General features: G+C 40.7%; 1 protein-coding gene across 5 annotated transcripts in view; it reads left to right on the top strand.

The window, feature by feature from the left end:
- LOC113171999 (disco-interacting protein 2 homolog C) overlaps positions 1-12,467 on the top strand; it is a 128,064-nt gene that overhangs the window by 92,006 nt on the left and 23,591 nt on the right. For all 5 annotated transcript variants that reach the window (XM_026374761.1, XM_026374760.1, XM_026374758.1 and 2 more), the window contains exons 6-11: positions 1,090-1,251; positions 2,823-2,942; positions 3,603-3,800; positions 7,140-7,231; positions 9,975-10,085; positions 10,748-10,871. In XM_026374761.1, the coding sequence (XP_026230546.1) occupies positions 1,090-1,251; positions 2,823-2,942; positions 3,603-3,800; positions 7,140-7,231; positions 9,975-10,085; positions 10,748-10,871 (807 nt within the window). The remainder of the gene's footprint in view (positions 1-1,089; positions 1,252-2,822; positions 2,943-3,602; positions 3,801-7,139; positions 7,232-9,974; positions 10,086-10,747; positions 10,872-12,467) is intronic.

Here is a 12,467-nt window from a genome sequence, read left to right on the forward strand (position 1 = left end):
GCAGCAGTGGAAAGAAAATAAGAAACATCCAGCAGAACCCGGCTCAGTGTGTGTGGCCTAAAGGTACTTATGAAGTGAATCCATATACAGTATTTACAGCACTGCATCTCCCAGAGAGAACAATAAATGATGAAATACTAAGTAAGATGGAAACTGAAACATGGGTCAGAAATACATCTTTGTTCTTTCACTTTTATTTTTTAATTATTATTTTTGTATCAGTGGAAACTACTTTATACTAGATCTGCCAAACTGTAGAAAATGTTGCAACCAGAGATTCAAGATGCAGGCATCCATACTTTCTAATGCAACAACCGTAGAACAAACAACTGTAAACAGGAGAAACTTTTGCCCCTAAAGAGCATTTTTAAATTAAACTGAATGTTAAGGGACAGTAAACGACACAGCAGGCTGTTCCTACACACGTCCCTATTTAGATTCACCACACATCCTTCTCCCTGCATCATTTCATGCTCCGACCACTCAAAATAAAGTATCCCGCGGGCAGAACAGTAAACACCGTTTGATGTTACTGAAAAGCAGCCAAGCTTCATGAAAGAGCTAAATGTGAAGAATTTGAGGCATGATGGGAGCTTTGAAACATCAGGTGCAGCAGACAGACTGAAACACAATCTAAATGTGGCACAAATAAGTGGGAGAAGTGGCCTAAAAAGGCACGTTAAGGTGTTGATGGAAACGAAAGGCAGGCGTTTAAAGGGTGGTGGTGGGCGGGGGAGGGGGGTAGTTTGAGATGGGAGGTTTCCAAATGTGCAGCGATCAGTGAGGAAATAACTGACAGATTTCAGGAGGGGATTTGTGGTCTTTGTTTGTGATGTGTCAGATCAACAATTCAAAGGGAGTGAGATGGATTTTGTCAGCAGAGGGAAAAAGGTGATGGAGCAGATGCAAATGGAAATCTGGAATTACTGACAGACGTTAGAGGAGAGTAAAAATTATTATTTTATTCTGTTCTGTTTTTACCAAAGCTTCGTTTGAGAATGAAAAAATTACTGCTGTGTCAAAGTGTTACTAACCAGGCCTTCCCTGCCTCCTTGTGAACACCCACACCCCAATTTTGTCTCATCCTAGAGAACCACTCTGCCCCTCCAGATGTCACCGGTTACACCAACAACACCTCCAACACCACTGCTACCGATGGGATCCAGGTGGAGCGAGCCCCGGGCGCCGGCACCGCTGCCCAGAGGCAGACGCCCAAGTACGGCAACGCTGAGCTGATGGAGACCGGAGACGGTGAGTGACGGCTGGGAACTGGGGTCATTTTGGGAACTATATTAATTTGTTACCTGGCTATTGATGAGTTTCTCAGGCCGTTAACGTGTATTAATTTAATAATGAAACCATGGAAATAATTTTTTCACCAAGGTAAACTGTCTGTATGACCCTGAATCCTGACCCTGTTTACGTCAGCGTAGACGAAAGGTGGATTTGACCAGAGTCAAAGTCCAGGAAGAAACAAATCACATAGATTTTAGTTCAAACTGCTGCAGATCAGATGGAACAAAAATAATTATACTGTAGGAAACCTGTTGATTTGTGTTATTGTGACCATCGTGTTCATTTTCATAATGTAACTGCACAAGTGGCTGTTTCATCAATTAGGTTTGTACTAAACAGCAAATCAAAGCAGCAAACGTTTGACCTCCCCCTTTGTTGACTAAATTAGAAGCAGTTCTGGGTCAGGTTTGAAACGCGTTTTAGCTTCTGAAAAGGTGGATCCAGAGATTTGTGCAGACTCCTCAGAGATGAACGAGGCCAGACACCAGATTGCTGGTTTTATAGTTTCATAATTCCGTCTCTGGAGGGACATGAAGCTGCAGCAGACGGAGTTATTCATCAGACGGTGTGATTGATGCCGTGGTGGACGGAGATGCTGAACACAGCTCACAGTGAAGCAGCCCGACAGATCAGGTGCCAGAGTTTACAGATGGGAGCTTATTACAGTGTTTGGCTGAAAGAGACACTACTAAAGCTGAGGCTCTCTTTCAAAGCACTCGGGGGATCTCGTCAGAAATTTAAAATCTTTTATTGTCTTGCTTACAATGGGTCGTGTGTCCTTTTGTTTCCAGAGATGAGCTTTAGTTAAACCAGTGATATCATGAAGTGTTTGTCTCTGGATGTTTGAGGATTCAACCTTTGATTCACGGTGTGGGAGCAGAGATTTCACTTTGAGCCGTTTCCCTTTGCTTTTTGTCTCGAGTAGATTATACATTCAAAGGTTTTGTTGTAAGGATTTTATATCGCTCTAAGCGATTGTAGTTTGGTAAAACAGTCGTAGCTATTACTAATAGGTGTCTCTGCTCCTTTCTGATGGTTCAGATCTAGTCGCAGCACCTTGTCCCTTCCTCTCCTTGAACTTTCTTCTGCCTTTTCAAAAACCTGCAGCAAATGTGACGATCGCATGTGTTATTTTTCTTGCTGTGCAGACCCCATGTCCATTTAGCTCTCCCACCTGTCCCTGCTAAGTCTGCCAAAACATTTATTCACATCCAGACCTCAGCACCTACTTCTTTTCCATCTCAGAGCTGCACTCTGACAGTAAAATCAGCATTAATGAAAGATCTATTCGTACTCACACCTCATCTCTGAAGCCACTTCTCTTTCTCAGTGTCTCGTTCAGTTGCTGTTTTGTTGATTGCTCACTTGAGGAAAACTTGGGACTTTGAAAACTTGGGGTTTTTTTTTATGTATCAGAGATGAAGCTCATTGCTCAGTGGAACGTTTAAGCAGCAACTACTTTACAGATGAGCACCTGTGGAAAGTTTAATGCAGGACTTGCATTAAAATGTGTTTGTCCTCTGCAGGTGTTCCAGTCAGCAGCAGAGTTTCAGCCAAAATTCAACAACTAGTCAACACCCTGAAGAGACCCAAACGGCCGCCGCTAAGAGAGTTTTTTGTGGACGACTTTGAGGAGCTGCTAGAAGGTAACTGGTTCACTGGGCTTATGTGTTGAGGTTTCACAACAAAGTAAAAAGCCCTTTCTTACTTCAGCATAATGTTATTATGGATCACATATGAGTGAACATGTATGAAAAGGCATCTGGAAAAGAAAGACCAACACAAACTTCATATTTTCTGTTCAGTTTCTTTTTTAAAAGCATTTAAACAATTCATTCCACATTTCTTTTGTTATATTTAATTTTCTTGTTTTCTTTAAGAGCTGCAAAACACAAGTCAAATTCATGTCAGATCCTAAACCGTGTATTATTCCACCTCTCAGTTCTGGCTTCTGTACTCTCTGAGTGGCTCTCAGCACCAAGTCCATGAGGCTTTAATCTTTATTAAAAAAGGCTCAGGCTATTGTATATCAAACAAACTTTACTCAAACAGGAAGGAAGGAATAGTTGGGGACAATTTTCAGTAGTGGATTAATCACCATTTGGTGCTTTTGTGAGTATTTTTGTCAACAGGTTTATACAGGTAAAAATGTTGTGCAGTGAACATCTCTTTATCACACAGTGATGTTTTAACAGCGGTGTAGCTCTGCTGAGGTACAGAGAAGAAAGAGAATGATTCAAATCACAAATCTATATAAAATCTTCATCTTTCTCCTCCTCCTCCTCTTTTCTTCCGACCTTCTCCAGTCCAGCAGCCGGACCCGAATCAGCCCAAGGCCGAGGGGGCACAGATGGTGGTCATGCGGGGTGAGCAGCTGGGCGTGGTAACCAACTGGCCCCCGTCCCTGGAGGCGGCCCTGCAGAGGTGGGGCACAATCTCCCCGAAGGCGCCCTGTCTTACCACCATGGACACCAATGGGAAACCGCTCTACGTCCTCACTTATGGTAAGAAAGTCTTCATGTAGGACCGAGGGGCCACTGATATAGTTAAAGCTGATATAGGAGTTTTCCCTCCTGTTTCTTCAGCCCGTATGGTGACTTTCCCAGGCTGATTAACAGAGGCACCAAACAATATTTAACACCTGCTGGGTGAGCTTAATTTCACTAATGGCAGCAGCCAGACAGAGTGCGAAGTTTATTAGCAAAGTGTGAAGGAGATGCTCTCGAAATAGCTGCTCCGCTACAGTGACAGTGAAAGTTTTTGATTTGTTGCTTTTTATTTCATATTAGTAGTAGTAGTAGTAGTAGTAGTAGTAGTAGTAGTAGTAGTAGTAGTAGTAGTAGTAGTAGTAGTAGTAGTAGTAGTAGTAGTAGTAGTAGTAGTAGTAGTAGTAGCAGTAGTAGTAGTAGTAGTAGTAGTAGTAGTAGTAGCAGTGAAATAAGATCATTCTTTGCCTTCCGAGTCTTTGGTGGATGCTCGTTTTACACCCCGTCATGATCCCCTCATCTGTTACCAGTTAACTTGCTAATTTTAGAATCATCCAGACTCGTGTTACTTGAATATTTCAGTCTTTCAGTATTTTGCCTCTGTCAAAGACAAACACACAATTTTGTAGAAAGTAATATGAAGGAACACAAAACACGGTCTCGCCTGCAGCACTGCCTCCAAGAACACATTCACCGTAGCTGAATCACAGCACGTCCTCACCCTCCGGTTCAGGGCCACAGTTTAAGTCTATTTCCAAACTGGAATGAGCTTCTTTGTTCTGAAGGCTACAGATCCGAGTTATCCATCTCCTGAACAGCAGCGGAGAAAATGGCTCCAGCTCCAGAGAGTGTAAAGAGATTTAGCTGCTGTGAACAGAGCCGCCTCTCTGGGGTTTGCATGAATTTAGAGTCTGACGTTCCATCTGTGCAGCGAGGAGAGTGAAGTCATACTGAGAAGAATACAGAACATCAGGTGATTTGAGGGTCAAAGTTCAAAGAAGCAGTCACACATTTTGCTGGAAACTATAGTATGTCCCAGAACAAGAGTGGAAACTGACTGATTAAAGGTAAATGTATGAATTAAAAGTACAAAGTATTTACTGACACACACATCTGTGTTGTATCTGTGTGTCAGCTGAAGGTTGATTGGTTGTTAAAACAGGTGTTAAACCTCAAATAAAGGAAAATAAAGCTGTCAAAAGACAGGAAAGGTGAAATAAAAGGAAGGAAAACAAAGAAAATGAAAGAAGGTCAGAGAGAAAGTCGATCTGTTCTGTTTTTAACACTTCGATTGTTAAAATCGTTTTTTGACTTTTTGTTACTAATATAAAAGAATCTGCTGCAAACTGAGTGTCAGATACTAAAGATGTAGGAAGTCCTCGTCCACGTTTCTACAGCAGACTACTTGTAGAGTGTTTCACCATCTCCCACCTCTGTTAATTACATGAATGTACATTTGTACACCTGAGTACACACGATCATCAACTCAGAGGAGCGATGTGAACAGGCAGCAGCATTATCACAGGAGCATCGACTGTCTTTAAATAGGCGTACAGTGTGTGTGTGTGTGTGTGTGTGTGTGTGTGTGTGTGTGTGTGTGTGTGTGTGTGTGAGAGAGGACTGAGCTTGCAGCTGGTGATGAGGTGATATGAGCGCTCACCAGACTGTGAAATGTCTTCAGCCAGCACTCAGGAGTCCTCCACCAGAGAGACAGCGACTTGGTGAGACTGTGTGTGTGTGTGTGTGTGTGTGTGTGTGTGTGTGTGTGTGTGTGTGTGTGTGTGTGTGTGTGTGCAGTGCTGAATTTACATCTCTTTATCTTTATCTTCCCTTATCTTTCATTCCTGTGGTGTCGTCCCTTTGATGTCGGCCACCAAGGACAAACTTGTTTTGTTTCTTCCTGTCGAGTCGTCCTTCTCCCCCGGAGAACAGAGGATTCAGAATAACTGAGGAATCCCACTGTCCTTAAACTCAACCCTGGGCTCTCTGCACTGCAGATAACCCCACTAAATTGGCAGATTTCTATTAGTAAACTAGGTTTCAAGCAGGCCAAGAGTTCTTTGATCTTCTGTACAGAGAACTGGAAACGTTATTTACCGTCAGTCACGTTATCGATAGAGATGCTTGGATTCTGTTCAGCATGTGGAGGACAGATGTTCAGGTTCTGTGTGCTGTGAGATCTTTCCCTCATTATCTTTGTGTACATCTGCTTTTGTTTGGTGTGTTGTGTAAAATTTACCCTTTACTCAGTAAATTTTCACACTAAACTTTTACAAAAGAGAAAAAGAGCTGGTTCTGGTTCACACAATGATCACACTTTTGTGAAAGTGCTGTAAATTAATTAATTCTAATAATTGAGTGGCCAAAATAAACATTTACATATTATATAACCGTGTCATGTAAGTACAGTTTATATAAGATCATTATGGTTTGTTTTAGTTGTTTTAGTTGTGATGATTCCTCCAAACGTCACATCAAAGCCTGTAACCTGTATGATTTCTCTTCTGACATCCTTAATAAAAATAAATAAGCCACTTTATCTATTGTCACCTTTGAGAATGCAGATGACTGTTTTTCAATTCTAAATTCATTCAATTATTTTAATCACACTTTCTCTAAACTGCAGCCTCTGCCTTTGTTTTTGTCTATTTTCCACATGGAAATCCCACCACGCTGCTTTTCTTCAATTCATTAGTCCTGACAAACATCAGAAAATCCTCATTTAGCGTGAAAAACAATGAGAAATTCACGGCGGATCGCTCATGCATAATGTTTGCATCTGCCAGTCTGAATTAGGAGAAAAGAAAAGGGAGGAAATCGATTCTGTTGTTATGAGTTGCCTCATTAATGAAGAGCGTCAGCTCCACTTGGCAGGAAAATGAAACTGAAAGATTAGATGATAATAGTCAACTTTAGGTAAAGACACACGTTTAAAGCAGGTTTATATTTTACAGCAGGTGAAGCTTTGCTCCATGTTACGTAAAGAACAGTGAACGTCTGACTAAATACATGAGCAAAGACACCAGAACCCTCTGTCTGTGTAATTAAATACTGATGTGGCCTTTATGACTTCCTCTGATGTGCTGTGGTCGTGTCTGTGTGTGTGAAGTATCACTGTCCATGGATCCAATTACACCACAGTAATGAGGTGGGTTTGATTTGCTGTATGTTATAAAATCAGCGTGATTATTTGTATACCGGTCAGAGCTGCACTGTTTTCTATCTGCAGACTCGTGATGTCATCTTTTCTTTTATGTTTTATAGAGTTTATAGAGAAAAGTTCCTGACAATCCACCCTTTGACCTCCTGGTCACGTATTTCATGTTGTGTGTAACGATGCACTGAATGTGCTTGTAGGGAAACTGTGGTCCAGAAGTGTGAAGGTGGCCTACAATCTGCTGCACAAACTGGGAACCAAACAGGAGCCTCTCGTCAGACCTGGAGACCGGGTGAGTAAAAATAAAACACAGAGTGAGGAGACGGAGGGATGAACAAAAGAATTTGAATCAAGACATGACTCCTGAGCAGGTGTGCTATGGAACACCTAGTCATGTACTGCAGTTAAGAGCAATTTTGAGGGACGTGCACAAAGACTTAACTTTGCAACAGTGATGGACAAAATAAAGACATTGAAAAAGACAGTGGGTATTAGTGAGAGCTCATTGTGGTTTATGTCACACTGGGGATAAAGAGGATTAAGTAAAACCTTTAAAAGACAAGACAGTGCCACCTCATACCTCAGTTTTATCACCTGCACGTTTCTGTTGCCTCATAATCCTGAATTTCCATTTATTTCACGTCATTATTTTTATTAACTATAGTTTATACTATCCTACTAACATCATTTACATTGACTAGACGTTTTCCCAATAATCAAAAGGAAATATATTGATTTAAAAGTAGTTTTTTAACAGGATGAACTGTTCCAGCTGTGGCATCTGCACTTGTCGACATCTTCACGCTCATTTTTTGCGACCAGTGTGTCGCTACAGCTCTTATAGTCGACCGGACTCTTGAACATCAGTTCTTTTTCTTTTCTTCTCTTTTGGTTTCATTTGTTATTAAAACTTCACAGAGCAACTAGGTCAAAAAAAAAAGAAAAAGCCGAGCAGTTCTCAGGATTCCTGAGTTCTGGCCCAAATATTCTTGGTGACCCGACACAAGGCCGTTATTCAATACTTTCAAAAATGTCCGCGTGTTGTCCTTCTCTCTTTCCTTCTGTCATTATAATCATTACATCGCACGCAGGGCCTCTTCACGCAGCCTCCACACATGAAGTGGAAAAGGTTCAGTAATAGTTCTGCTGCCATGTGACACCCCGTCCCCTTCTTCACGTCCCTCTTTCATCTTTATTTTAAGATCCATTTCCCTGTAGCCTGGAGACTGGCTCAGTGCCCGTGTGTGTTTTTATGTATTTTTGTGGATGGTTCTTTGTAACTCCTTTTTCTTACTCAGTACAAATTACATTATTTTTACTTAGAAATTACTGAGTTGTGTTTTTATTTCATCAGATGAAGGTGTTAGGAAAAATACAGGAAGCTTTGAATTGACATCATGCAGGAGCTGGCTCAGGACAATTTCAGGAAATGAGCCAAGTAAGGAATCAAAAGTGGTTTGTAGATGTGATTCCACTTTGAGGTGACCTGTGGAGGGTGCAGGAGACGACTCATGACTCAAAAAAAATTGAATATCTGGTCCAGCAGGACATTTGTGTTCTCACATGCACCCCCTCTGGCTATGTCTTAGTCAACCTGTTTCCATAGCTTAGCATATGATAATGTTCTAAGTTTGACTTTGTAATTATTGAATCATAAATATTTCAGAATGTATTTCCAAAATTAGATCTTTGCATTAATGTCTTACTTAGTGAGTTGCACAAGTCTTTTAAACTTGATAAAATGCATATTCCACCTAGAGGTGGAACTGTGTGTCTTCAATTCATTCAGGTGAATCACTCTGAACCCCTGGAAATAATCCTGCTATTTTCCAGTGAACACTGGTTCAGGAAACTTAAAGTTCAACCTTAACCTTAACTAATTTAAATTTGTATATAGCTTTGTTTAAACTCTACAGCCTCACACACACAGTAACACAGTAGTTTCTCTTCTCCTCTCACTGGCATCATCTACAGATGAAACCTGAACGTTTCAAATGAGACCTGCACATATCAACATTAGTATCATTACACTGCCCTCATTCATTCAAGTGCACTTAGCATATAGTTTCAACCTCATGCCCTACACACACACACACACACACACACACACACACACACACACACACACACACACACACACACACACAGTACTGTATATGGAAGCTATTAAGCAGCACTTAAGCTGCAGTTCACAGTTATCATCACAACATGCAACTGGATCCAACATGGCTGTGGAGGAGATAAAGAGTCAGTCGTGACGTCAGAAACATGTTGGATCTAGTTATGGTCGTTGTTAGTGTGTAATATGAGAGATAAAAAACAGTTTCAGAGTAGATTTCACAGACTAGATATGACCTTAGAATCATTCACCAATGGGGCTCAAATGGAAAATGAACATATTCTGTATCAGGATTTAAACTTGGTTTAGCTGTGTCGGTGAAATCTGCTTCGATAGAAGATGCTGCATTGTCCTGCTGCTGAAAGCACTACCTTTCATTATGATGATGACACATTTTTTTCTGCAGTAGTTTCACTTTGATAGGAAGTTTCTTATCAAATTCACTCTCAACACCAAACCTCCATGTGATGACAGAGAAAGAGAACAAATATACTTGTTTATTTACAACAATAATAATTTTGTTTTTTTTTCATTTAGGCTTTTTCTATGGTCTCTATTTTTTTATCCACGTTTCCATATTTTCTGCTGTTATCCATCAGTTTTACCTGCTTCACATTGACCTTAGTGTCCAGTTGAACTGTCTGAACTATAACGGAGATACTATGCAAGGACACGGAGAGAGATGCTGGAAAGAAAAGGAGTGAGAGGAAACAGTGATGTTCACACTGAAAACAATGAAAGATGATGAATGACATAATGAAAGCAGAAAAAGAAAACAGAAGTTATCTTTTACAAACATGCTAAAGTCTCCAAATACATATTTTATCTTTGTTCTGACTTTTTTCCCACTAAACACACCAGGGTGATGCTTTTCACATTTAAAGGTGTAAAGCTTTATTCATCTTCCTTCCTTTAGGTGGCGCTGGTCTTCCCAAACAATGACCCTGCTGCCTTCATGACTGCTTTCTACGGCTGCCTGCTCGCCGAGGTCGTCCCTGTGCCAATAGAAGTACCGCTGACCCGGAAGGTAGGTGTTCATGATGTAATGGATGTGTTGCGTTTCATCTTCTGTGTTTAATTACTGAACTGTGAGATGCTGAATGATGAGGATGAAGAAAAGCATGTGAATTACCAGGTACATGTGTCTGATATGATAAAGTCTCCATTTCACAGTTACAGTACATAAAACAACAACCCACATGTGACCTCAGCGACCCTCAACGTGTAAATTACTTCAGAGGTTAAATGCTCGTGACTTTCCAGCAGTCAGTTTCAGTTTCTTTGATTTTTTTTCTTCACATCAAACATCATTAGTTAGTTGAGCAGAGAACTTGCAGCGCTAATTCACACCAGTCTTCACCAGGGGATTGTATTAAAAACATGAGTCATCCCAAGCTGTTGTGGTGAGTCATGGTGCGGCACAGAGCACACTGAGCTCTGCCGAGGTGTAATCAGAGCCACATGTCTCTGAAGAAACATCTCTACCGGTGTTGTTGTGGGTTTCTCTGAGTTTGGATTGTCACCGTGCACAGTAATGTGCTCTGGGAAGCATCAGGAGGGCGTGTCTCAGAGACAGTGGAGGTCTCAGTGAGGGTTTGTCAGTTTCAGTAAGAATTAAGGTCTAATTAAAGCCCTGATTGATTAGAAGAAGAGTTGATTGATCACATTTCATCTTCTGTCTCTCTTCAGGATGCTGGCAGTCAGCAGATCGGGTTTCTGTTGGGGAGCTGTGGAGTGACGGTGGCTCTGACCAGTGATGCGTGCCATAAAGGGTTACCCAAGAGTCCAACCGGAGAGATACCACAGTTCAAAGGTGGCATATAAATACACAAACACTCCCAAATGATCTATCGTCACACCTGTGCGTGGACCAGCATGCAGTGTATTCTTAGTAATACAGTCACATAAGCACATATCAAGAATCAAGATCTTAATGAAGACAGAACCTGACTTTTTGTAGCATGAAGATGATGATATAACTAAAAAAACACTGATTATCACCATCAAGCAGCTGTCAAAGCTGTTCAATGTTGTTGTCTGCAGTCCTGTATTTAAAGCCAACTTTATTTATACTGCGTAAGACTTCCCAGCTAATAGTAATACATAATAATAATGATAATAAAGTAGTCCTGTTATAATAAAGCAGACGAGGTTGGTTTATTGGTAGAACACCCTGCAAACACAGTCAATGCAGTGTTTCACATACTGTAAAGCAAATAAATGCATTTACAAACACAAACAAGTGTTGGTTATAACAGAATGTGATTAGATACTGTAAAGTGATGCAAACACTCAGCGTTCAGAGGTCATAATGTGGCCACGCTCCTCAGGTTTCAGTGCAGCTTTCCTCTGTCTCTCAGTTGGATGAATGGAAAGACTGATGTCAGCAGACAGCTGGCTGAGTAATGAGGGACAGGATGATAGAGAGACACAGAGTAATACAGCTCAGAGGGAGAGAGAGAGAGAGAGAGAGTTAGTGAAGTGGGAATGCAAATCGATAGAAAACAACTGACAGGATGGAGGAGAAGAAGAAACTGATGGAAGGAGACACATGGTAGATTAAGAGCAGAGAGACATTAGCCATGAACAGAGAGAGAGAGAGAATCTCCTAGTGATTAATAACGTCTGTTTGCTTTTCAGTAATGGACGTATAAATAGCAACATGATGCCGCCAGATTTACTGCTCCTCACTCAGCATGGATTTAGAAGTGTGTGTGTGTGTGTGTGTGTGTGTGGCTCATTAAGGTGGAGTGCTCCCCTTATTGATCAGCAGGCTTTAAACTCGTCTCATTCACATGCTTGATTGTTTCTCCTGTCTCTCTCTGCCCGGCAGGACCATCAGCATTAATTCAGACATTAACAGTCATCACTACTTTTTACATTCAGTAATTTTCTGCTGTATAAACAGTCAGCACTAACCAACCTGTGCTTGTCAGTGTAAAAATGTACATTTAAAACAGTAGAAATACAACAACACATGTATAAACTGACCAAATAATGCCCAATTTGAAATGTAGTTTCACCGATATGCTGATGACACTCAACCTAATGTTAATAAAACCTGGATCACTTTCTGTGCCAACTTTCTTTTTTATACTTAATTTGTCAGAAAACTTTTATCTTTTCTGTGCTTTCCATTTAAACCTGTTCAAAGAAGATTCTTTGGTTTTTTTTGTCACCTATTCAAACATTATTAATAAAAAACAGGTTGACTTGTCTAGTGAACAGTAAATGAGATGCCTCATTCCTGTTAGATTACATGCATTGAACAACTCAATACACATTCTGATCATTTACTGTAAAACATAGAAACTGTGTTTATTTTATGGCCCGTCTCCTTTTTAAATACTATATATTTTAAATATCTGAATCAACAACTAAACACATGCATCAGTAGTAGTTAAAGAGA

This window comes from Anabas testudineus, chromosome 17, assembly GCF_900324465.2.
Source record: "Anabas testudineus chromosome 17, fAnaTes1.2, whole genome shotgun sequence".
Classification (NCBI taxonomy): domain Eukaryota; kingdom Metazoa; phylum Chordata; class Actinopteri; order Anabantiformes; family Anabantidae; genus Anabas; species Anabas testudineus.